This window comes from Gossypium arboreum, chromosome 7 (assembly GCF_025698485.1).
Source record: "Gossypium arboreum isolate Shixiya-1 chromosome 7, ASM2569848v2, whole genome shotgun sequence".
Lineage (NCBI taxonomy): Eukaryota > Viridiplantae > Streptophyta > Magnoliopsida > Malvales > Malvaceae > Gossypium > Gossypium arboreum.
The window spans coordinates 474,565-500,115 of NC_069076.1; the positions used below are offsets into that span (position 1 = coordinate 474,565).

General features: G+C 32.8%; 1 protein-coding gene across 1 annotated transcript; it reads left to right on the top strand.

Moving 5' to 3' along the window:
• Window positions 1-3,158: 3,158 nt before the first annotated feature.
• Window positions 3,159-6,234, top strand: LOC108481706 (B3 domain-containing transcription factor FUS3). The gene is made up of 7 exons (XM_053031218.1): window positions 3,159-3,655; window positions 3,762-4,094; window positions 4,958-5,047; window positions 5,139-5,239; window positions 5,455-5,501; window positions 5,578-5,654; window positions 5,744-6,234. The coding sequence occupies exons 2-7, from the start codon at window positions 3,774-3,776 to the stop codon at window positions 6,032-6,034; spliced, it is 927 nt and encodes a 308-aa protein (XP_052887178.1). The 5' UTR covers window positions 3,159-3,655; window positions 3,762-3,773; the 3' UTR covers window positions 6,035-6,234.
• Window positions 6,235-25,551: the final 19,317 nt, after the last annotated feature.

Sequence of the window (25,551 nt, forward strand, 5' to 3'; positions counted from 1 at the left end):
GGCCTAAATTTTGAAATCCACAAAAAAATAAAAGGACTAAATTCCTAAAATAAAAGTATAGAGACTAAATTCTAAATCCTCAAAAGTATAGGGACTTATAGCATATTTTAATCAAAATTTTATTATATAATGAAATTTTTATACAATAATCTAATAGTTATATATATACAATTGGTATAATGAAAATTCAACTTTTAATGTTTATATTTTTTTGTCAATTTGGCTTTTACTCTTTTTTTATAGCTAAATTTGGTACTCAATCTTTCAAAAAGTCAAATTTGACTATGAACATTTTAAAATCAGTCGAATTGATTTTTTAATAAAAATACCGACTAAAATATTAAATATTTAAACATAGCAGTCCACACGACAATCTAAGTTTACTTCATGTTTTTTTTTGAATTTTTATTTTTAAAATATTTGTTAATGTCGTATATAATAATGACATTTCGCATGAAGTGTACGTGGGCTATCACGCGGGTTGACACACTAATATTGTTAAAAAAAATAATATTTTAGTTAACATTTTTATTTAGGGAAAAAGCAGTTTGACTCTTTTTAAAAGGTTAATGGCTAAGATTAGTTTTAAAAAAAGATAAGGGTCAAATTGATAAAATATGTAAATTTGAGCTCTAAATTTATCATTATGCCTTTATAATTATAAAGTTAATATTATTTATAAATAAATAAATTTAAAAATAATAAAAAAATCAAAACATTATTTATTTTAATTATTAATAAAATAAAGTTAATTTTATTATTTTTAAGTTTATAAAATAAAATAAATAAAAATTCATTCTTTATGTACATTTTTTAATCTTTTTATCCAATGTTAATAAAGATAATTTTCTCCTTACAATAATTCATTTCATTGGTACTGCCACGATTAAATTCAAACACATATTTAATCACTAATTTTGATCTCATCGCTATAATACGCAGTTTCACTGTCACAGTAACTAATTTCAATGTTACCATTATTTTTAATCTCACTGTCCATTTGAATGGAGCCTTAAATTGCATGGTTCAATGTAGTTGAAACCTCATTCAACGAACTTTTAGTAATTCTTTTTTCTATTGAGGTTGTCTAATGAAAATTTTAGACATCCATTACAAGGTTTTTAGGATGGAATCAGTAGTTAAACTAGTTAGACCACATGTTCTTAATTGGACTAGCATAATTAATTTGTTTAAGCATTATAATATTATAAAAAATAAATATTAAAAATATAAAAAAAATAGTTTTCTAACTAAATTCAACTGATCCATATTGATTTGTGGTCAATCTATCTAAACCTTCTAATTAAACTAATACCCCAATTAATTTTTAATCCAATTGATTCGATTGAAACAACATTAATCCAATATATATACATATATTTGATTTACATCATTACTTATTTATCGCCAATTCTCTCTCTATCTTTACATTCTTTTATGTTTTAAATTTAAAATAATAAGCAAATTTTATTATATAATAAACTAAAATATTATTATAAAATAAATATATTAAATAATGTATCAATATTTTAAAAATTCATTAAATTTTAATTAAGTTATAAGTTAAATCATATAAAAATTTGAAATTAATATCTTTAATGGTGTTATACTTCCACTAGGGTTGAACTTGTGGCTTTCCAAGAGAATATTGAAAAGATACCTATGGATGGTTTCTCGTCCCTCGTCTTATGAATTGTCATCAGTTGCTTAGTTTCCCAGACAAATTACCTCATGTAGGATCATTTACTGGTAACGAGAACATCCCTTACATCAGCTCACTTGTTTTTCAGTATAAGCATTCTTAGTGTGAACACTCTTTTTAGAGAGCACTAAGGTTCACTTAAGTAAAACAATCTCATACCATCTCAAAAGGAATAATAGAATGAGCCCCTCTACGTACGTTCCCTATGCACTCCACGATGACATCCCATAAGTAATGACCTGCCATATCATCGCTACTAAACAAAAGGATTTCCCCTATAAATACCCTCCACGATGAAGGAAAATGGATCTTCTTCCCAATTAATAACCTTATACACTCACATACTCAACCTTATTAGCTTCCTTAGTCTTTTCCTTACATCTTTTCTTTGGCTCTATGTCTATATAGATGATTCAACCTCTTTTATACCACTGTCTTCTCTTTCTTATCTCCTCTCTTGTTGACACTTGCATAAACAACTGATCATTTTATATTTTAATATCATTTTCATCATTGCATTCGCATCAAAACACACATTCTACCTTAAGTTTTAATAGCATAAAAACACAATAATTCTTTTAATAAAATCATTGTTGTAGTAACTAATGTCATTATTATTCAACTTAACTTTAGAATTACATCGAAAAGCACAAAATTGGTTTCAAATATGAAATTCAATCTGTAGATGATGAATCTTTAAAGCTTCTCCACGATATTACCATAAATTAATCTTGCCTTGGTAATTTGATTGCTGGTATTTTATGGTAGTATAAACAATAAAGCTTGTCAATTTGCAAGTATTTTTTTTATTGAAATTGGTTGTAGTTGGAAAGGTTAAAAATTGGTCTTGAGTCAGTAAAAAGCAGCACCAACCAAACCCAAATCCAACCCATGGGAATATCGTAAAGCCAAAGTGAAATATATTGGTCAATAATAATGTCATTGCCAACCATTTACTGCAACAATTATTTTTTTTCTTTCTTCATCTTCTCTATTAATTAATTCAATTCAACATCATGTTTTGCATGGCGGCAACGTGGCAATTCAAGCCCAGCTGTTGCCTGTTGTTGACAAAAACCAAAAAAGGAAAAAAAAAAAGAAGAAAACCACACTTACATCACATTGGTGGACCAATACTGATTCAAATTACTGATTCCTAATGCCAAAACACCAAGACAATCATCTCCAACTGTATGTTATATGATGTATATAAGTATCATCCTTGAAGAAAATAATCATATGTCCATCTAAAACTGCCATGAAAATGGAGGAGAAGCTTAATTAAATTATTTAAGTATGGTGGTTTCAGAATCAGAAGAAAACCACTTAAGCTGTGTGTGTGAGAGAGAAAGAGACGGAGTGGTTTGATTATTTAACATCCAATAAGCCCAAACGCCATTGATTTCTGTTACAAAAAAAAGGATGCAGAACTTTTGCAACACTTGGAAGGTGGTGACCTTCCACTCGTCAAGCATTTCTTGGGTGTGCCCTAACCATCCCTATCCTCCTGCTATACCCAACACCTTCACATTTCTCAACATTAACTCACCTTCACACACTCAACTCTGGTTACTTTCCCTTTTGGGTTGTTTTAGTGTGAGAGATATAGATACCCAGGAATCCAGTATGCACATTTGTCCTCCAAACCCTAAACCCAGCTTTGTTTGTTTTCGACAAAAAGATTGATATGAAACTCAAAGAGTGAAACCCAGGTTTAACCCCATACCCCCCAGTGTGGTTTAGGATTAGGAGGAGGGGCAGTAGAGATGGGTTTTCTTTTTTATATTTCGGAATGGGAACAAAAGATCTAAAAGCAAAGCATGAATGTGAGATGAACAAATGTCAATGTATTCACCAAAACCTTGCTAAAAATAGCAAAAACTAAAGCACTGCCTTACCTTTCTCTTTAACCTAAAACTCTCCATTTCGTGATTGCCGAGCGTCCATCACCGGGTAGTTTCGATCTGCACCCACACCCAGAGAGTGAACCACTACTCTCTCTCACTGAAATCTAAAGCCTTTTTTTTTTTTTTTCTTCTTTTCTTTTTTTGGTTTTCAGCCAATTGAGCTAATGATGGCAGCAGCTACAGCAGCAGGAGCAGCAACAGCAGCTACTCCTAGTGTTCATGAGAAACCCGAGGCCTTTGCTTTGGTGGCAGGTGTTGAGGGTGTCACTGTGGAAGGGGACAACACCCATCAACACCCATCGGGTCCTTCCGGGTTGACCCGTGACCTTGTCGCTGCTGTTCCAAGCTTTGGTTTCAACAGGAAGAAAAGGATGGCTAGACAGAGGAGATCATCTTCCACAATCAAACTTCTCTCTTTTACTAACAACTCCTCCTCCTCCTCCTCCTCCTCCTCGCACGTGCCTTCCCCCCCTCTCCCCACACGTGTGAGTTCTCTCTTTCTTTCTCTTCCTTCCTAATCCTTTCTTCCTTCGTGTTGTTGTTTTTTTTTTTTTTTGGTTCCTTTTATAGTTAACAAAGGGTATTTCCTTACAGGGTCGGTGAGTGACTCTTCTCGGCTACTGTCATGTTCTTCTCTTTTTTTATGCTTCTATCTCTTTTTATTTGCTTAAAATTTGAAGGCTTATATTAATCTGTCAGTTGTTCCTGCTTCATCTACTACCAACCAACGGATATAAATATATAACAATATAATATAATATAATATAATATAATTTTTGTGTGTATGCAAATGTTTGTGATATTGAACATCAGATGGTCCATATGTTAATTAAATTCTCAAGAAATTTCTCTCAAAGATATTTTGATCTTCCCAACTTAATCTGTGTTTGTAAGATTCCAAGTTACTTTTTCAATTATCTTGAGATTAAAATTTTCGGATTTTTATTATCTCTTCTATGAAGAATTAATGGGGGAAGATCTCAAATAATAAATGGTAATCCCATAGGAAAGTTAGTGTCATAAATACACATAATTATGTATATCGGTGACAAGCATATTTCCATAAAATTATTTTAATTAGTAGGGAAGGAAGCCGTAGTCTTTCCCCAAATTTGGCAAATGAGTAAAGATCCATTGGAAGTGTGCCCGGCGGAATTCATTTCTAGACTCTATTTTTCTCGTTTTCCGACACAGGTTCTTTTTGTTGTTTCATTTTCATGTTGGTTGTAGTAATGTTGACATGCTGTCTTGTTTCATATCATTGTCTCATAGATATAGCAAGTGGTCCTACATATTTAGTGATCATTGTAAGAAGAAGTAAAACTAAATATTGATTATGGTTGAATAGGTTATTGATCCAAAGAGATTGAGATTCCTTTTCCAGAAGGAACTCAAGAACAGCGACGTAAGCTCCCTCCGAAGAATGATACTCCCTAAGGTTTCGATTGTTACTTCTTCCTAGATTTCATTTTATGCAATTCCGCTCTATCATCAGAATATTCTCAATATATATAATCTCATTATTTCAGAGAGCAGCGGAGGCTCACTTACCGGTCCTCGAGTCCAAAGAAGGGATCCTCATCAACATGGACGACTTAGATGGATTGCATGTATGGAGCTTCAAGTACAGGTATACGATCACCAATAATTCATCTTATCCGAATATATTGCTTCACATGGATGGAATGTCGGTTTGTATATGTATCCGTACAAGCGCGTGGGCGTGTGTGCGCGCACGCGTGCGTGCGTATGCGTATGCATATCCATATCCGACAGAAGAATGATGACCGTTTTTATCGTTGAATAGCGTTATAAAAACCCTTTTGCTTCCTTTTTCGTAAACAGGTTTTGGCCGAATAACAACAGCCGTATGTACGTGCTCGAAAATACCGGTAAACACACTTGTAATTCGATGTCCGTTGTTTATGATTGGAGCCTTGTTTCATCGTTGTTGTATTAAATTCTCAGGGGAATTCGTTAGCACGCACGGATTACAGCTCGGGGATTTCATCATGGTGTATCAAGATAGCCTAAACCAGAATTATGTATGAGCTAGGCTACCAATTACTTGGTGTTTATAGAAATCTTGAGTTGAAACAAAGCATTTCGGTAATTGAAAATAAACATGTTACAGGTAATCCAGGCGAAGAAGGCGTCGGACGAAGATGTATATAGTGACATAGCTAGGAACGGAGTGAATGACCTATTTCTCCATGATTATGAGGCAACTAAGTCCAGCAACTATTACTATCCAATGATGGAGGATAATGGGATGTCATTTATATATGACACCACCTTGAGCTTCTCAAATGACTGCCCACTTGATTTTCTGGGTGGATCAATGACCAACTATTCAAGGATGGGGTCTCTGGAAAGCTTTGGTTCTGTTGAAAACTTGTCACTTGATGAGTTTTATCAACTTTAATATCTCCATGGATACTGTTTGTTTTATATTTTGTTAAACAACAAAACAAAAAAGGCTTTCATCATGAAATGTCAAAGGATGGGGCCAACTTTATCCTTATTTTGGTGTTTTTTCAAGTGTTTCTACTTTTTTTTGAGCAGCCGTTACAGTGATGTCCAATGTAATAGAAAATCAAACAAAATAAACATAAAGTGAAGCTAGATGTTGTTCTCCTACCTCCTCTGTCTTTTAAACTCACACTTACTATTTCTTATATTCCCACTCAAATCTGCATTCTCTTGGGCTCTGCTTTAACAATTTGAATTGATTTTAACAATTTATCATCTTTGCATTCTTATTATGATTAATGCAATGTTGGCTTAATGTTTTTATATTTATTAAAGCACAAGAATGGAATGATAAAAGAAAGGAAATCGTTTATTTTTTTTCTTATTTGGATAATTAAATTTATTAAATTATTAGCTAGAAATGATAGAAATTTTAATACGTAACCAAGTTGTTTTCCAACAAACAAATAGAAAATGTAGAAAATATTTTTAAAAGTCATTTTAATAAAACTAATAGAGCTAAAATTTGTAAAAAAGATGGGTTAAAATATAGAAAAATATTGTTTTTTTTTGAAAAATTATTGGATTAGGCCGATTTTTTAAAATTTACTGAATTAGATCGAAAAAATAAAAACGCATCTAGTTGGAAGTATTTTCCATAATGGCTACCCCACACCCCAATGGTAAAAATCCCAATGGCTCTCCCCACCCCAACGGCTATTTAACCCCCCAAATATCTATTTTTCTCTATATAAATCCCTAATTCTTTTTCTTTTTCAATTCAATCTCAACTCAACTTTCTCTCTCAAACCTCTTTTAAATTTCTCTCAATTCCTTTTAATTCTCACTTAATTTTTATTCCTCTCTCAATTCTTTTTCTTTATTAGAATTGTATTAAGGTTTTTAAAATTAATTTTGTATTACAATTTGTTTTGTATTTATTGAAATTAGTAATGATAAAATATCTAATTCTTTTAGATGGCGAGCACATTTCGGTTGATCAATTGCAAATTGTAAGAAATTTTTTATTACATTTAATCTAATTTAATTTAAATATTTTTTTTATTATACTAAAATTTAATATTCTATATTTTTTATATTTAGTCGGAATATTAGATTTTGGAGACATATATCGTAATATACCCACTCATCCATTATCTTTAATCGAACTATACTTGGGAGATGCAAGATTTTTACACGTGGCCCGTATGGGTAGGGGGTGTAAATTGGACCCCACACTTATAAGCACGTTGGTGAAAAGATGGAAACCCGAGACATACACATTCCATCTTCCATGCGACGAGTGTACTATCACACTCGAGGATATGCAGTTATAGCTTGGGTTATACCTAGATGGGCCAATAGTGACTGGGTCAGTTGTCGCAGTCAATTGAAGTTATGTATGCAAGCAAATTTTAGAGAGGGTTTCGAACGCGATTTATGTAGCTCGGATAGATGTGAATTCGATGAAAAGAAATTTTGATAGGCTCAATGTGGAATTAAATGAAGTTGAAAGAGAACACGCTTGGGCATACATCCTTATGATCATCGAGGGTCCCCTAATGCCCGATAAATCATAAAATCTTGTCTATTTAAGGTGGCTGCTAAAACTCGTGAACTTTAGAGAAACAGACAAACTCAGTTGGAGGTCAGTCGTGTTGGCGACATTTTACCGTGAAATGTGTCAGGTGATGCAACCACAGAAAATTAAAATCGATGGTAGCATGCTACTGCTGCAATCATAGGCGTGGTATCGGCTGTCATTTTTACATTCTCAAGTGGACTACCCTTATACATTCCTCATTGTAACAAGTTAAAATTCACTAGATAATATATTAACCATAATAAAATTATTTAAAATTGAAAATTTTGTGTTTACATATTATTTCAATAGGTGAAACCATGGGCCGAGTTATATGGGACTACTGGAGGAGCTTCAAGATATACAACTTTTGTTAGATTAATGACTGGTACCGGAGGTATGTATTTTTAAAATTTCAATTATATAATATTAAAGTAGTTGATTTAAAAATAATAGTAAATATATTATTAAAATTATTATTAATTTATTATAGTTTGAATGGATGTCATACTTTGATCCAATAATTCAAACATGTATCCTATCCAAATTCTTGGTGAATCCCAACATTTGGTACGTGAAGCTGTCATTGGTAGTGTACGTTACGGTGGAAATACACGAATCAAATAGAGTTATGCGATAGTTCGAGTTTAGCCAAACAATTTTGTCGGTACCCCAAGACATCGAAGGTCTGCACCATATCGACTTCCGGGGAAAATTGATGAAAATTGGTTTACATGCCACGCAGAATATATCAACATTTGAAACCATATATACGACTTTTTAGTTGATCGCGAACCCATTATTGTTCAGAATTAGCATGCAATTCGGAGTACATACTATGGTTTAGACACCATGGCAATCCATATCTACTAGTGGAAGAGGCAAGAATAGGCAACGTCATACGATGAGGCCACAATGGGCGTCTAAGAATTCAAGGTTTAGAGCAGCTGCCAAGGCGAGTCCACCATCTACGCCAATACAAGAACAAACACTGATGGACGCACCACCCTCCGGTCAGTGTGGCTCGACTTATTATGGTGCTTTCATTAACCTTATTATTTTTATACAAGCACTACATCTTGTAACACCCTAGGCCCAACCTAATCACCAAGTCCAGATACTAGGTGTTACAAAGACTTGAATAACTAGCTAACATAACTTAATCAAATCTTATTTCATTCTCGATTGTTTATTATACATATTAAACTCTATTACAATATACATCTTCTAAAAGGTATTATCTCATAACCTTATTTAAAACTTTTGAATTTAAATCTTTAAAATTTCATGACTTCGACTAAACTCCTGAGGCGTAGCATCTAGGAATGCCTCTCAATACGTTACCGCTTTGTTCTTCCTTAATTTGGAAGAGTTTGGCTTGGTCCTCTCCCATTGTAACACCCCTTATCCGGTGCATTGGTCGGACCCGAGCTAGAGGATGCTACAATAGTAAATAGAAACAAACACATACTATTCATCAATAATATTTAATAAATCAATAAATACAATTCAAGTCTTATGTTAATATGAATTTCAAACCAATTTGAGTCTTATTCGAGCTTATGAAAGTTCTTAAACCGACTCAGAATTGATTTAGGACTATTTTGAAACTTTTACAAAAAGAAGAGTCAAAAAGAAAAATAGGGGTCATACGGTTGTGTGATAAGCTGAGCTCGTGTGGTGTAGTATCACAAAACTGTGTCCTTAAATCGTGCTACAGACTGAAGCCGTGTAAATCTAAGTCACTCGGCTGTGTCGCTAGGCCGTGTAACAAACTATGGTTGTATGGACCTAAATGTAAATTTTACAAATATTTACACTAACGTGTCACCAGGCTATGTGAAAGACTGTGACCGTGTTTAACCAAAACCACTTAATAATATAGAGCACACGGCCATGCCATTTGTCCGTGTTATGACACACGACTATGTATTGGACGGTATACAACATTATAAACCACCTATGACAACATACACCAACCTTACCAAATTCACCTATAATGCATTCCATAACCAATTAGACTTGCCCAAAATATGTATAAATCTATACCAAAACTTCAGTTTTCATAATCAATTAAACATATAACCAATATGCCACATTTAACACCAACATAACCACTAATATAAATCCATAATTCATACCAAAACACTTAACCATTCTATACCACAAGTTAGGTCACATATGCGTGGCATTATTTAAACTTTACCATTCACATCAACATTTTAACACCAAACTTTGCAACAATTCATCCAACATTTAACAAGTTACCTTGTATTCTTACAAAAAGAAAAAAATTATACCAAAACATATTTATTAACTTGCAAAAGTTTAACCATCCTATGTACATACCACAAATAATCAAGCTTGGAACATCAAAAGTCTACTGAATCTAGAGATGAAAGGTGTGTGCGTCTTGCTAATCCAATCGACACATTCCAAACATCCAAAATCTATAGAAAAAATAGCAACGTGAGTAAGTATTATAAATACTTAATAAGCTTATACAATATAACTTCGACTTATCTCAACTGCTTATCGTCTACAATACACTAAGCAAAATAGTTATCCCTATCAAGGCATAATATAACATCATTAAATAAGGTTTTCAATTTAAATCCATATATATAGCTTCAAATGTTCATATTTCCACCATAATTTAATTTGCATATCATATAGATATCAAGTTCATTCATTTACCAACACCAATATCATATATTCACATTTTTATCTTTTATTTCTACATGATAAAACATCATAAAAGAACTCAATACATAGGAGAAAATCATATCAATTGCTTGTCTAAGCTAATAATAAATGATAGTGCATGGTAACCCGTTTGAGTTAAACTTACACAACAAATTTCAATTGCTCATCAAGCTAGTCATAAACAATAGTGCCTGGTTATTTGTCTGGGTTAAACCTACATAATAAATAGCCTAGCCAGGGCTTAATATACATGTCAGGTTATCAGTCCAGGCTAAACCTATGTCACATGTACTTTCAAGTTCGCAACAAATGTTGGAGCTCGGTACCATCGAACATCAACCCATAACCTTGTATACAAGACTTTTATTAAGTTCATCGGGATTTAAACTTAATATTTCCATTTTGTATCCATCCATTTGTGGATGAAAAGTCGTGCTAAAGTTCAACCGAGTACCAAGAGCCTTATGTAACTTTTTCTAAAAATGAAATGTAAATCAATGATCTCGATCTGAAATAATAGATACCAGTACCCCATGCAGTCTCAATATCTTGGATATGTATAACTTTGCTAACTTTTACAGTGAGTAATTTGTATGGATGGGTAGGAAATGAGCCGACTTAGTCAGTCTATCCACAATCACCCAGACTGAATCCTTCTTAGTAGGTGTCAAAGGAAACCAACTAATAAAATCAATAGTCACACGTTCCTACTTCCATTGAGGAATATGAATAAGCTGTAACAAACCAAAACAAAGCTAATGCTCAGCCTTACTTGCTGACATGTTAGACATATAACTACAAACTCGGTTACCTCACTCTTAAGACTCGATCACCAATACAGTTTTCTTAAATCTCGACACATCTTATTTCCTCTAGGATACATAACGTAAGGGCTATTATGCCCTTCCCGAAGGATAGATTGCTTCGGATCTTTATCATCTAATACACAGTATCTCACATGATAACATAGGATTCCATTATAATTAAATCCAAAGTTTGTATTCTTATCCTCCTCAATTTGTTTAATTCGAGGCACAAGAGACGTATCCAGATGTTGCTTCATCTTAATCTCGTCAACCAACTTAGGTTTTACTTGCAACTCTACAAGTAAACCTCCATCCTTAAACAAGCTCAGCTTAGCGAACATCGCTCTCAAATTGGTCAAAAACCTCCTAATCAATGCATCTGCTACGACATTAGCTTTTCCTTTGGTGGTACTCAATGGTATAGTTGTAGTCCTTAAACAATTCTATTTATCTCCCCTGCCATAAGTTTAACTCCTTTTGGGAAAGAAGGTAATTAAGGCTCTTGTGATTCATGTATACTTTTCACCATACAGATACTGTTTCCAAATCTTAAGGGCAAAAACCACAGCTGCTAGCTCAAGGTCATGAGTCAGGTAATTGCACTCGTGCAATTTAAGTTGCCATTATGCATAAGCCATAACCTTATGGTCTTACATCAACACACAACCAAGACCGATATTAGACACATCACTGTAAACTACATAATCCTTCTAAGACTTGGACTGAATCAGAATAGGTGCTTGGGTTAGCACGTACTTAAGCTTCTCAAAAGTGGCTTGTTACTCCTCAGTCCACTTTCAACTGATAATATTCGGGCTTTAAATGGATCTTAGAAAATGTTAAGGCACCTCTAAATTGATTGAACAGGTCGTCTATCCTCAACAAGGGATGCTTGTTCTTTACGGTCAACTTATTCAGTTGTCGATAATCGATACAAAGCCTCATAGATCTATCATTCTTCTTTACAAACAAGACCAGAGCTCCCCATGGTGAAATGTTCGATCTTATAAACCCATGGTCTAGAAGTTCCTAAAGTTAGGCCTTAAGCTCTTTAAGCTCCTTAAGTGCCATGCAATAGGAGCGATAGACACCAGAGCAGTCCCAAGCAATAAATCTATCCCAAACTCAACTTCTAGAGGTAATCTATGTAACTCTTTTGGAAAGACGTTAGGAAACTTCTTCACAATATGGATACTCTCAATAGGTGATCCATTAACACTTGTGTCTAGAATGTAAGCCAGGTAGGCCTCGCATTCCTTATGAACCAACTTCTTAGCTATTAAAGCAGAGATCACATTGGATAAGTAATCTCTACACTCACCAACCAGCACAATCTCTTTACCAATTGAAGTTTTCAAAGTGACCCTCTTCGAAGTACAATCCAAACTGACTTGGTGTTCCACCAATCTATCCATAGCCAGAATGAGATCAAATTCTCCAAAGGGCAACTCCATCAAATTTGCCAAAAATATTTCTTTCTAAACTTCCAACAAGTATCTCTTATAAATCTTTTTCACAATAACATGTTGTCCTAAGGGGTTGAAAATAGTTATGCCACTGATAGTTTCTTCTACCCCAATCCCAGTTTATCAACTATAAAATAGGAAACATACAAGTGTGTAAGACCAATATCAATCAAAGCAAAATACTGAGCAAAATTGATTGTAAAAGTACCTACTATGACATCGGCCGTATCATGATCCTCTCTACATCTGGCCGAATAAACAAACACGGGCTATTTGGCATCATTTCGATTATCACACTGTCTTGGTGCTTATTATCTCTTCCCAACATTACATCTTTTTGTACTAACCCTGACCCTTTTGAGGCTACTGCCCAGCCCTCTGATTCTGAAACTTTGTTTTGCACGGGAGGTTGCATCTATTCGTTACGATGCAGAAAGTCTTTAATTTTATTGTCCATAGATCCACATCTCAAAGAGGTACTCATACTTCTCCCACATCACGTGGATGCCGCTTACCATAGTAAACACGGTTCTGAATCTTACCTTCAGTCCTAATTGCCACAATATTCTGTTGAGGTCTATCATCTCTGGCACGCTTAAAAGGTCACAGAGCTGTAATAGTGGGACCAACATCCCGATTAGTAGGAGCTTTAGCCTTTTTTCTTCTCCCACACTCCACATGCCTAACTTTTTTAACAATTTTGATTTTCTCCATCAAAGTTTCAAAAACTCTTTCTTGGTGTAGGGATACCTGGATCGTTAATTAACACATTAACCTATTCTCAAATATGGAACACTTAATCTGTTCAGCCACAACCATCCTCCGAGTGTACCGGCTGAGCCTCAAGATCTCAGTTTCATACTCGACCACAGACATATCTATCTACTTCAACTCAATAAACTTCAGCCTTCGGACCTCAACATATCTAGTGCCCGCGTATTTCTTCTGGAAAACCTCCTAAAAGTAGTCCCAAGTCAGTCTCTTCGCCTGTGTACCTCTCATAATGGACTACTACCATTAATAAGCCTTATTACTTAGCAACGATACTATACCTTTGAATTTCTATTTGGGGGTACAATCCATATCATCCACAATTCTTTCTGTAACCTCGATCTAGTACTCACCTAAAGTAGGGGTTGTCCCAACAACTCGAATCCATTAGACCGAAGCCTTTCAACAATGGTCCCGCGACTTCCAATTCTAGATTGGGCTCCAGCCACTTGCTGTAGCACCCTAAGCATGGCTTACGGTACGACATCCTAAATAGGCTCCTAATGGCTACCCCCAACGATAGATGCGTCCTCAATATGCTCAGCCATAGTATCAAGAGTACAAATTTGATTTGCAGATGATTCAATTTGGGCACCGCGACCCTATGCTCCTTGGGCTCGAATGCCCTCGATTCGTACTCTTTGATTGTTCATTTTTTTATCGCGTATCTAAGTTTTATGCACTTATCTATAGTTCAGAAATGAGTTCTCCTTATCAACCTTGAGTGTTTTCAAACTAATAGTTTAACTAAAATTCACAATCTATAGTTTTTCTATAGTTTCAGTAATAAAAATTTAGGATCAACTTCGGAGTCTTGGATTTCTTTTTTGAAAAAAATTACAACTTTTTTAAAATAGCATTTATTTGTGGCACGTTCCCCAAAATACCCTCTTAAATTATGCATGCAAATTTAAGAAAAACCACAGTTCGAGTTTTCAATTGGGCTTTGACTTCTAACTGGACGTATTTTCATTTTTTCAGCCTAATCCGATAATTTTACGAAAATCAGCCTAATATCGATATTTTTCCAAAAAAAATCAGCATTTTTCTACATTTTAGCCAAACAAATTTAACAAAAATAAATTATAAATTATAAACAAAACTAACTTTTAGGAACCTTGTTTCTTCCGACTTGTCGCTGCTATTTCCGTTGGTCTTTTTAAGCAACTTGGCACACCAAAACTTTCCTCTCTTCTTCCTCGTTCCAAATCTCCAGTTAATTTTGCTTGAATTGATCACAAACTCTTCAAATCTCACATTGAAATTGAGAGCTTGTCTTATGATATCTTTTTTCACTTGTTCGATTCCTTCAGTTTCGAGGCATGTTATTCTTCTCAATCTTGACACCAAATCCACAATCCAAATTTGAAAGGAAAGCACCTTGAATTATAACACCCTTTTGATTAAATGGGGAAATTAACAAATTCATCTTGATTCAAAACCTCTTGATTTTAGATATTAATTTTTTTTTCATGTTCTGATTTGGGTTCTTTTCTTTTTCTACTGGTGATGGGGATTTAGGCTGTAGGGGTTTTGGGTATGATCGTTGAAGGATGGACATCGTGCTGATAGGTTAAGTTTGAGTCAGTTTATGGGGCCTTAACAGTTGGTTTGAGAGTGAGAGTGGAAGAAGACAGACCATTGAAATAGACCAAAAAGAATACGTCCTGCAAGCTTCTAGTCATGGATGAACTTTAGCCAAAGATTTTGTGGTATCGATGGTGAAGATAGTGAAGTTGGAATAATTAAACTACTCCAATTTATAAGCCATGGAGAAAGCCATAAAGGTGGTTGAGGAGGTGCTCCAAAGACAAGATACTAATAGAAAGAATCCATTATAAGTTTGCAAGAGAATGTTACATGCTGAGAAGTCGGCAATTGCAGCAAAGTTAATATATTACCATCTTAACCTTTGTTTGCTATTTCTTGGATAGGGTGGAATTTATATAAATTATTTATTAATTACAAAATTTTATGTAAGAAATTTGTTAGTAATTTCAATAAAAGATTAAAATGATTAAAGTATGTAACAATCATGTCTATTTTGCAAATTTTTACTTTTCATGCCTAAAATGAAAATGAGATGATATAATATTTTGTCTTTGAACTTGATAATTAGGCAGTACTTGTACTTATTTTTTGGTTCATTTTGGTATTTGAACTTGATAATTAGATTTATTTTGGTCCATAAACATGGATTCTATAAAGATTTTATGACATGATCGGTGTTCTTTGAATGATTGGATTGGTTGGTTGGATCGAGAACCAACCGATATACTAGTCCAAATAAAGAGGTCGAAATGATTGAATTGGAAATTATTTGAAATTGATAAAAATAAAAGAAATTGAAACAAAAACTAGTACTTGAATTGGTTTATTTTTTTTTAATTTTTTTATGAATTTTTAATTAATTAATTAATTATTGTTGGTCTAGCAGTTGAGTCGATCAAATTGCTTGAATCGAGAACCAGTGGTTTAACCAGTTCAACTACTAGTCAAGTTATTAGAACACTGTATGTAAAACTTTAAGATTGTATACAATATTACCACTTGAAAAATTTATATATATATATATATATATAAATTTAAAGTGATGATGTGGTACAAATTTAAAGTGTCATGTCACCACACTTTTATATTTTTCAAATTTAAAGATTAAAATGAATTAAATTGTCAAATTTAAATACCAAAATGGATAAAAAAGTATGTAACAACCCATTTTTCAGTGAAATCGGAACAGTAGTTTTAGGACTACAAATCTGACCGAAAAATAAGGTTTATTTTTATTTCATTATACGGTCCGTATCATTATAGCCATGTCGTGTGAAAATTTTGACTTGAAAATTTTATCAATTAAGTGCTTAATTACGAGAATGACTAAATCGCATAAATGCGAAAGTTGAATTCTAGTAGCTATAAGGATCAAATAGCGATGGAATCAAAACTTAAGGTCCTTATATGGTAATTAGACCATTAAGAAAAGTATGTAGATTTTTCTTAATGACTCATCCATGGAAAAATTAAAAAAGGTCAAGAACTAAATTGGAAATAGTAAAATACTTAATTAATTGAAAAGATGATAAAATAAATCACCTTATTTTATATCATCTTCAACCTAAAACACATGAAAACCCTAGGAGAGAGAAAATAAACTTTCAAGGCCTAATTGGGTAAGTTCTCTTGTCTAGTTTTTAGCAATTTTAGTATCTTTGAAACCGAGATAGCTTAATCTCTCTATTTGAGGGATTAATTTGAAAATTTATTAAGGTATGGAAATGAGTCATGAATGTAGATGCTGGAAATTAGAAATTTAAGGTAGAAAATGAAAGATTATTGATAGATAAACAACTTTTAAAAAGTGATTTTTTTATGAAAACATGATTTGGGGACTGAAATGAAAAGTTGTAAAATTTGACGAAAAATTCTGAAATTTTATGAATACATGTGCTGGAAAATTTGTAATGGGGTTTTGGTTAGGCTTGGAATAGGGAGTAGTTTGCACAAGTTTTATTTTCAGAGTTTAGGGACAAAATCAAAATTTATGGAAAAGTTAGGGGTAAAATGATAATTTTGACGAGGACGTAAATTGAGTCCATTTGAATATGAAATGTATGAAATTGATGGTTAAATTCATTTATATAGATCCGAACAACACTAATTCTAGGTTAGATCGAGGAAAAGAAAAGGTTTCGGATTAGTAAATTTCTAAAGCGAACAAGTGTCGAGGTAAGTTCGTGTAACTTAATCGGGTATGTAATTATGTTAGTTGAATTTTGTGTTTGTATGTAATGTGATTTATATTGATATGCTTTACTTGTACACTATGATGAAAAATTTGATATAATGCTTAAAATGGTGATGAAGGGTTAAGTCCCGATTGAATATTGAATTTTGATGATTATATATGCTTTCCCGAAACTAATAACGTACTGTATTATTGTGGATGGGATTTTGGCTCGGACGAGTAATCCCATCGACCTTGTTATAGAGAGGATTTAGCCCGGATAAGTAATCCCGATATAATACCTCTCGAGTATACATTATGATTAGGGTTTAGCCTGGACTAGTAATCCTGTTATACGATAAGTAGCTCGAGTGGGTGTTTCTTGGTTAAGTGCCCTAATAGGTACCCTTAAATAAGGAATTGATGGATTATTGAATCGTACACTTCGAGTGTACTACTTGAGCATCCATTGGAATTCAATGTTTCAATGGACATATAACTCTTGACATGGCATGAAAATTTTGAGATGATATGATAATTATTAGAAAGAATATTGCTTGATGAGCTCATCTATATTACTTGATTGATATGAAGATTCTGGTGACTAACATGTTTGATTGAATGTATGTGTTTAGGCAATTTAGCCAAATGGATGGAAAATATGATATTGTGTGCTTAAATTTAATAAACAGGATTGGTAAGTTTAGTTTCCGTTATACGAACTTACTAAGCATGTAATGCTTACTCTATTTTATTTTCTCTTGTTTTATAGTGCTATGAAGCTCGCGAGGGTTGGAGATCATTGGAGCATCGTTACACTATCAACTATTCCTTTTGGGTATACTTAATAAAATCATTTTGGTATAATGGCATTTATAGGACAACTTGACCAATAGTGGCTTGAAATGTTATTTTGTAACCTAACCATTGGAATGGCTAGTAATGATTCATTTTGGTATTACTAAGTAGATTATCATGATATATATTTACACATGAGATATGTTAAGAATAGGTGATCAATGTTGTGTAATGCTTAAGTTCATCCAAGGTAAGTTTACAAACACATATGCATGTAATGGTATGCTATGATGAATGATAGAATTGTCTATTTTGAATGCTTGGATTGATTGGTATTGGATGTGTGTTTCGAGTGCAGGTCTTGGGTGAAGTTTTGAGTGAGAAATGAAGCTAGAAATGGCTTCATTTTGTCCACCCTGCACATTAATTTTGAGAAACACAGAATGCTCAAAATTGAGCACATGGGCAGAGACACGGGCGTGTGTCTCAGCCGTGTATGCCACACGGCCTGGAACACGGGCGTGTGTCTTGGCCCTGTGAAACCTGCACCTAACTTCGAATTGAATTAATTAACTACACGGCCTAGCACACGGGAATGTGGCATGGCCGTGTGCGCAAGTTAGAGAGTTACACGGGGTTGAACACGGTTTCTGACACGGGTGTGTCCCTTGGACTACACGGGCATGTGAGCCTTGCACCTTGGAAAATTTTTTTAATTTAGCGAAAAATTCTTAAAGGTCTCCATTAAGCCCTGATTCGATTCTAATACTCGTATTGGGCCACGAGGGCCCGATCAGGGGACGTTATGGATGATCTCAGTAAATGATTAGTAATTTACGTAGATTAATGGAAAATGTTCTAAATGTTCTGGTAATGCTCCGAAACCCTGTTCTGACGACGGGTACGAGTTAGGGGTGTTACAAAGTATATATATCAAAGTGGGCCTAATTACCAAATTTAAAGGCCAAAATTAAATTATACAAATAAAAAATTAAAAGTTGAGTGACGAATTGTTAGTTGACTAAAATAAAATTAATAATAAAATATTTGGAAGGAAAAATTGAGATTTTAAATATTAAAAAATTAAAATATCTTTTCTTCTCACTCAAATTGGTATTAAAAAATAAAGTAAAATAAGGTAGCTTTACTTTCTCTTCTCCTATAAAAGTTAATTTTTTTATCTCCTGAATTTGATTATATATTAATTAATAAAATTAATATATGTTAAAATTTATTATGTTTCAAAGCTATTATAATTGAAAAGTAAAAACAAAACAATATAAATGTTTTATATTTAATTTATTATAAATATATGTCTAACTTTGTAGGGTTGAACTTAAATTATGGAACAAACACGAACGGAAAATCAAAAAAATTGGACATAAATATTTACATGGAAACAAACCCTGAACCCGAAGTACAAAATTTTCAAAAATTTTCATAAACTTTCTCTTAATTTTGTTGTTATTTAGAATTATCTAGGGTTGCCAAAAGGCCCATTTATAGCCTAAATTTTGTGTAAAAATATGAGTAAAACATTCCTAGATAGGATAATCAGAGTTAAATTGGGAAAAGATAATAGAGTTTAACTAGAAAAGAAAGCTAGGTTAAGTGGGGAACACGTCGCCATGACGTGACGTCGTGTTCAGCTCGTCGGGACGTTGATGTCGTGTCGTCGTGACATCGACTATTCCTTGTTACTATATCACTATCTGTTTCATTAGAACTGTGAGGTACACTCCACAAACCCCTTAACGAACATTAATATAGTTTGAGAGGGGTTTTTTTTTCGCCATTATTTTAAGTGGTTAAATATTAAAGTAATTGGAATGGTTTATTTTAATAAATTTACTAAATTTTCATTTTAATGAATTTATGTTTGATATATAAAAGTTGATTTTATTTTTATTATTTTAAAATTTTAAGTATTGAATTTTATAGTTTCTGTGGTTAAATAACAAAATTTTAAATGAAAATTACATTTTCAGATATATATTTATATTTTACACACAACCGTTACAACACTGTAAATAAATTGATGGAAAATATTACGTATAGAAATAAAATATTGTTGGGATTATTTATGTATAAATATTTCAATCACAATTTCCACTATTTACTGCGTAAATGTAGCCAAATTTAATTGTAAATAAAATCAACAGAGTTGACCTTTTCCATTAATTTGAATATTCACACGTCGTCGGGTTAAGCTGAGTACAATTGGAAGAAATCTAAGTACGCCACCAAAAACCTGTAACCTAATACTACATATGATGCACGGATTGCTCGAGTCACATGAGAGTTGATAAAAGTCAAAATACACGTGGCATCATTGCCACTTGTCGACATGCCTAATCTCATTTTTTTATTAAAATCCTAGAATATATTTTTATGTATACATAGAGAAAAAAATCATTTCTCTTGGGTATACAAACTTATATTTTAATTTTAATTTCATAATTTTTCAATATTTTAAAATTTTAAGATTTTAAATTATTTCGTAAATATTTTAAGCTTTAAAAACAATTTTTTTCAAAATATTATAACAATGATAATATATATATCAATTTGAAGTGTAAGCTCTAAAATTCATGTTTAAATTAAGATTTGAATTAAAATCACATTAAAATTTAACAAAATATTAAATTTCTAAAAAGTAATAAAAATAAAATTGATATATTAAAACTTTAAAACAACGTGAAAGGTTGACAAATGTCTTATAAAGATATACTAAAATATATATTAATATATATATATATATATATATATAATAATTATTTTAAAAATACAGTACCAATGGTATGAGGATTGGTTATTAGTATCATTCCAGTTGAGGTTAACTCACATAGTCTTTTATCATCTCCAGCAACTGCATTTTAGTTCTTTCTCTCCACACCCAATACATATGGGCATTCTAGGCCAATCTAAGCACAACAATAATGAAAGACTTCCCTTCAAGTACTATCTCCAAGTACCAGGTTATCTCTCCCATGTCTTCCTAGACTAAGGGCACTCTCCCTTTTACTTGCTTATCACAAAATTTGTACGTAGCCACCATCAACATCCATTCCAAACTCCTTAACCTATCAATAAAAGCAAGCCAAGACCATTTAGGAATGTGCATAGGGCACCATATTACTCTGCTCCATGCTACTTTTTTGGACAGCTAGGATTATTATTACTTGCGGGATTAACTCTAGGATTATTAATAAAGTTTTATTTGCAAGAAAGTCTCTCTTTCTATATATTGTATTATTATTATTATTATTTTTGAATTTAATAAAGAAATCTAGTGGTTTTTTATAACCTTTTCTCTAAAGTTCCATCTCCTTTCTTCCTAAATAGTTGGACCCTATTTTTTTTGCTGTTTTCTCACCAAACCATATCAATTTTGGTAATCAAAACCCAATTAGATCCTAGAGTTTATATTACGGGTTGTTTTTTAAGCCATGTTGGACATGGTAAAGGTCGAGGAAGAGAAAATTAAGAGCACGAGATGGAATTGCTTGTATATCGAAGTGCGATCGAAGAATTGTCGTGCACAATTTATACTAGACTATGAAAGAAACTTGTGGGAGCCTAGATGAAGATTTCGAAAGGTTCCCACAACTAACAAATCATACTGTACGAGGTGGATTGCAGGAGTGGTTGGTGCATGCCCTTGAATTGAATGGGGTGGAGTTAAGATTTAACTTGTAAATTTTCATGGTAAGATGAATGTGGAAGATTGGATTGGGAAATTAGTCTGGAGAATTATTTTGGGTGGGAGTTTATGGTAGAGGCTAGGGAAGTGTTGTTTGTGAGCACTAAAATTGAAGGGCACTGCACATCAATGGCGGAAATGAGTTGAAGAGCAGCATTCACGTTAAGCTAAGCCCAGATTCAGCACATGGGAATACATGAAAGCAAAATCGCGCAAGCAGTTCCTACCAACAGATTATGCGATAGAGTTGTATGAGAAGCTACATTCAGTAAGGCAAAGAGGATTAATGGTGGAGGAGTATACTTCTAAATTCAACAATCTTTCTATTTGAGTTGGGTTGAATGAAAGCAATGAGCAGATGACATCTCGTTACCTAGCATTAGGGATGAGACGGGAGTGGTTCGATTAATCAACCTTGAAGATGCACGACAACATGCTTTAATGGCTGAAAAACATGTTTGGTGTTATGGTGTAAGAAAACTAATTACTGGGAAGATTGATGATGCGGCGGCAGAAAAAGGAATTGGAGCTATTCAAGGCGTTAAAATTGAACAAACAGCCTTAAAAAATACTCGTGAAGCTTCTTTTATGAATCGCAATGGTGGACCAAATATGGCAAACCTTGAGAGGGGTGAAAGGGAAGTATTTAACGAGATTTGGAGCTATCCAAAGCTGGCAGTAGCACTCACATTCGTTGTTTTACTTGTGGCGATAAAGTCCATAGTTTCTTATTCTGAATAAAGAGTGAACTTAACTATCATTTGTACCACTACCTAACATATAACCATTTTCTACCCTTGACAACCAACCTACCCTAAATCTAAACTCCAACCCCAACACCCGGCAGTTTATGGAGTTATAGGAGGGCCCTTAGGGACCAAATTGCACAACAGCTTAGATACGACTAACAACGCCAACAATATTAGGAACAACCCTACCAGAACCCAGAGATTATTAACAAGTTAAGAGCATCCCCCCCCCCAAATATCAGCAACAACATGATAAAGTTGCTTCATCACTTATGTACAAAGAAAAGAACAAATTGGGCATCCAAAACACTAATCGCAAGCAACTTTCCCTCAACTACACCTCAAGCTTGGCATGAGGAATGGAAGCCCTGATGAGAGACCTTCAGCCTTGAGGCCAAATGTAGAAGACATGGATTGGGTCTCTTACTCCAAAAACCCCCTAGCCCTTAAGATAACGGTTATTGAATTTCCAAAAAATAAAAATTAAGCTTCGGATTAGAAGTTTATGAAGGCGACAAAGATCCATTTGAGCATCTGATGCAAAATACAAATTACATGGATGTATTGGGGGGTAATTGATGCTCTTATATGCAAAGCCTTATACATGACTTTGAGAAAAAGAGGAAAAGACTAGTATTTATCACTCCCTAAGGCCTTCATCTGCAACTTTCGGCAACTAGTGTTGGGACACCGGAGCATTGTCAGTGCTAGGGAAAATAACAATCTATAGTCTCACACTATGAATTCATGTACAAGTTAAGTAATTTGAGATAGAAATAGCTTTTCCTATTCTGAGTAGGCATTGTTGATCCGAATGGATGATTCCGTTCGTAGCAGTAGGGTCACAACGCAACTTTTCTGGCTATGACCTCTACTTAATCCACCCAATATGAATGATGGAAATTTCAAAATTCTCTCGTCAGTGCTACCAAAAGGATATTTCTCAAACTAACTCCATCACCTTCCTCCTCAACATATTTCTCAAACCGTACTTCAACACTTACCAAGCCATCATCCAATCTTTAAAGACTCTCAACACAACCATGTAATCTCCTCCATACCTAAACCTTGCATCAAGGTATGCCATTTCTGTTTTTGATTTGGTTTTATTTGATTTATGATAATAATTCAATTAGGACTTTATGATGGTAAAAATAGGAAACATATATTGATACCATATATCTATATATGATTCTTATTTTGTTTACGGCTAGTGAAGGAAAAAAATCATTAGCATGGTTAGTGCCCTAACCGTATGTTTTAATTTTTTATAATAGGATTAAGGTCAAAAAAATTGAGCTTTATGAAAAAAAAATTGAGTTTTTAGTGATTAAAAAATTAATTAGCCTCTTCTTTTAATCTCATTATAATGATTGACGGAAGTCACTAAAATCCCTTGTCGAAAAAAATATTTTTTAAAAATATTATTTAATAAAAATATATTTTTAAAATAATTAAAATATACATATAAAATAAATCTGATCAAATGGTTGTCTAAATTTCTTTTGGATGGATGCAAAACTAAAAAACTTCAAAATTAAAAAAAAAAGAGAAGTTATTAAAATTCTAAAATGTATATAAAAAATTCAAATGTGTAAAAACTCAAAAAAATTATTATTTATTAAAAGTTTTGAAAATGTACCAAAGACATGTTCCTAAAAATAAAGAGATTAAAATAATCAAATAATAATATAAAAATTAAATCCACAGAAATCATAATACAGGGACCTTATGCAAAAAGTTCCATCTTACAATTTGTCCATATGGTAGCTCTTAGAAACCAAACGCCACATCATTTTTATCATATGATTCATGACCATGGGGCTGCACTTATTAGCAACAATAGCCAAACATGATCTCTTATCTTCAACCCCTAGCTTCACCCTTTTAATTGCAGTCTTGATCTGCCCAATTTGCTCTCAAATATTACTTCAATTTCTGGGTTGTTGCTCGACTTTTCATTAATTTGCTCGATGCGGGTAGGATCCTTTTTTTTAGTTGAACCCGATAGTCCTTGAAGCTGATCATCAACTACCAACAACTCTTTAATGTTAAGTGAATACATGATAATGTTTTTTTTTTTAATTTTTAATAAATAAATTTTTTGAGTTTTGTAGATTTGAATATTTGGTATACATTTTAGAATTTAAAAAATATTTTATAATATTTTATAATTTTTGAAGTTTTTAATTTTGTACTCATTCAAAATGAATTTGGACAATTATTTGTCCGAATATGCACATTTTAATTATTTTAAAAATTATTTTTGAAAAAATTATTCCTTTTATTTTTGCTAACCTGACATATTATCAAGTGGTAGTTTCTATTAACTTCCATCAATTATGTCAACGAAGTTAATGATCAAACTGATCAACTGATGATTTTCGTTAATGAAAAGAGCCAATTGATATTTTTAAGTTATTAATGACTCAATTGAATATATTTTTCATAAAAACTCAAGTAATTATTTTTCAGTGATAACTTTTTTACCTTATACTATATTATAATAATACATGTCAATATCTAACTTAACTTGAAAAAATTTTGTTCCAGTACAAAATAATTATCATATATATATATATATATATATATATATATGTCTTCTTATATATCCTTTTTACATTGGTTTTCTCTTAAAAGGTTATTATATTATTTGGTACTTAAATTTAGTTTTAATGTTTAATTTGGATTTAGACTAATGTTGAAATGTGCACTCTAATAAATAAATAAAAAGTACTTGGCTGAGACAAAAAAGCCTAAGTACCAAATTCAAAATTGAAGCCAAATTTATGTACTTAACTAGGACAAAAAAAAAAAACTCAACTACCAAATTGAACATTGAAGCCAAATTAATGTACCGAATTGAGACAAAAAAACTTAAGTGTCAATTTGAACATTGAAACCAAACTTATGTACCAAATAATATATTAATTCTAAATAAAATTGTAATGGCTTAATACCTCATTTGGGACTGGAGCTAGACATATTTTTCTAATGTTGTCTAATGTGGTAAATATATTTGAAAAAGTTATACATTTTGATACACAAAAGTAACGGTGCTAACTTTTTAGTATTTAATTTAGATTTTAAGATTGATTTGGTGAAAGCTAATTGCTAATACTATCAGTTAATTATGAATTTTCATCAAATTAATCCTAAAACTCA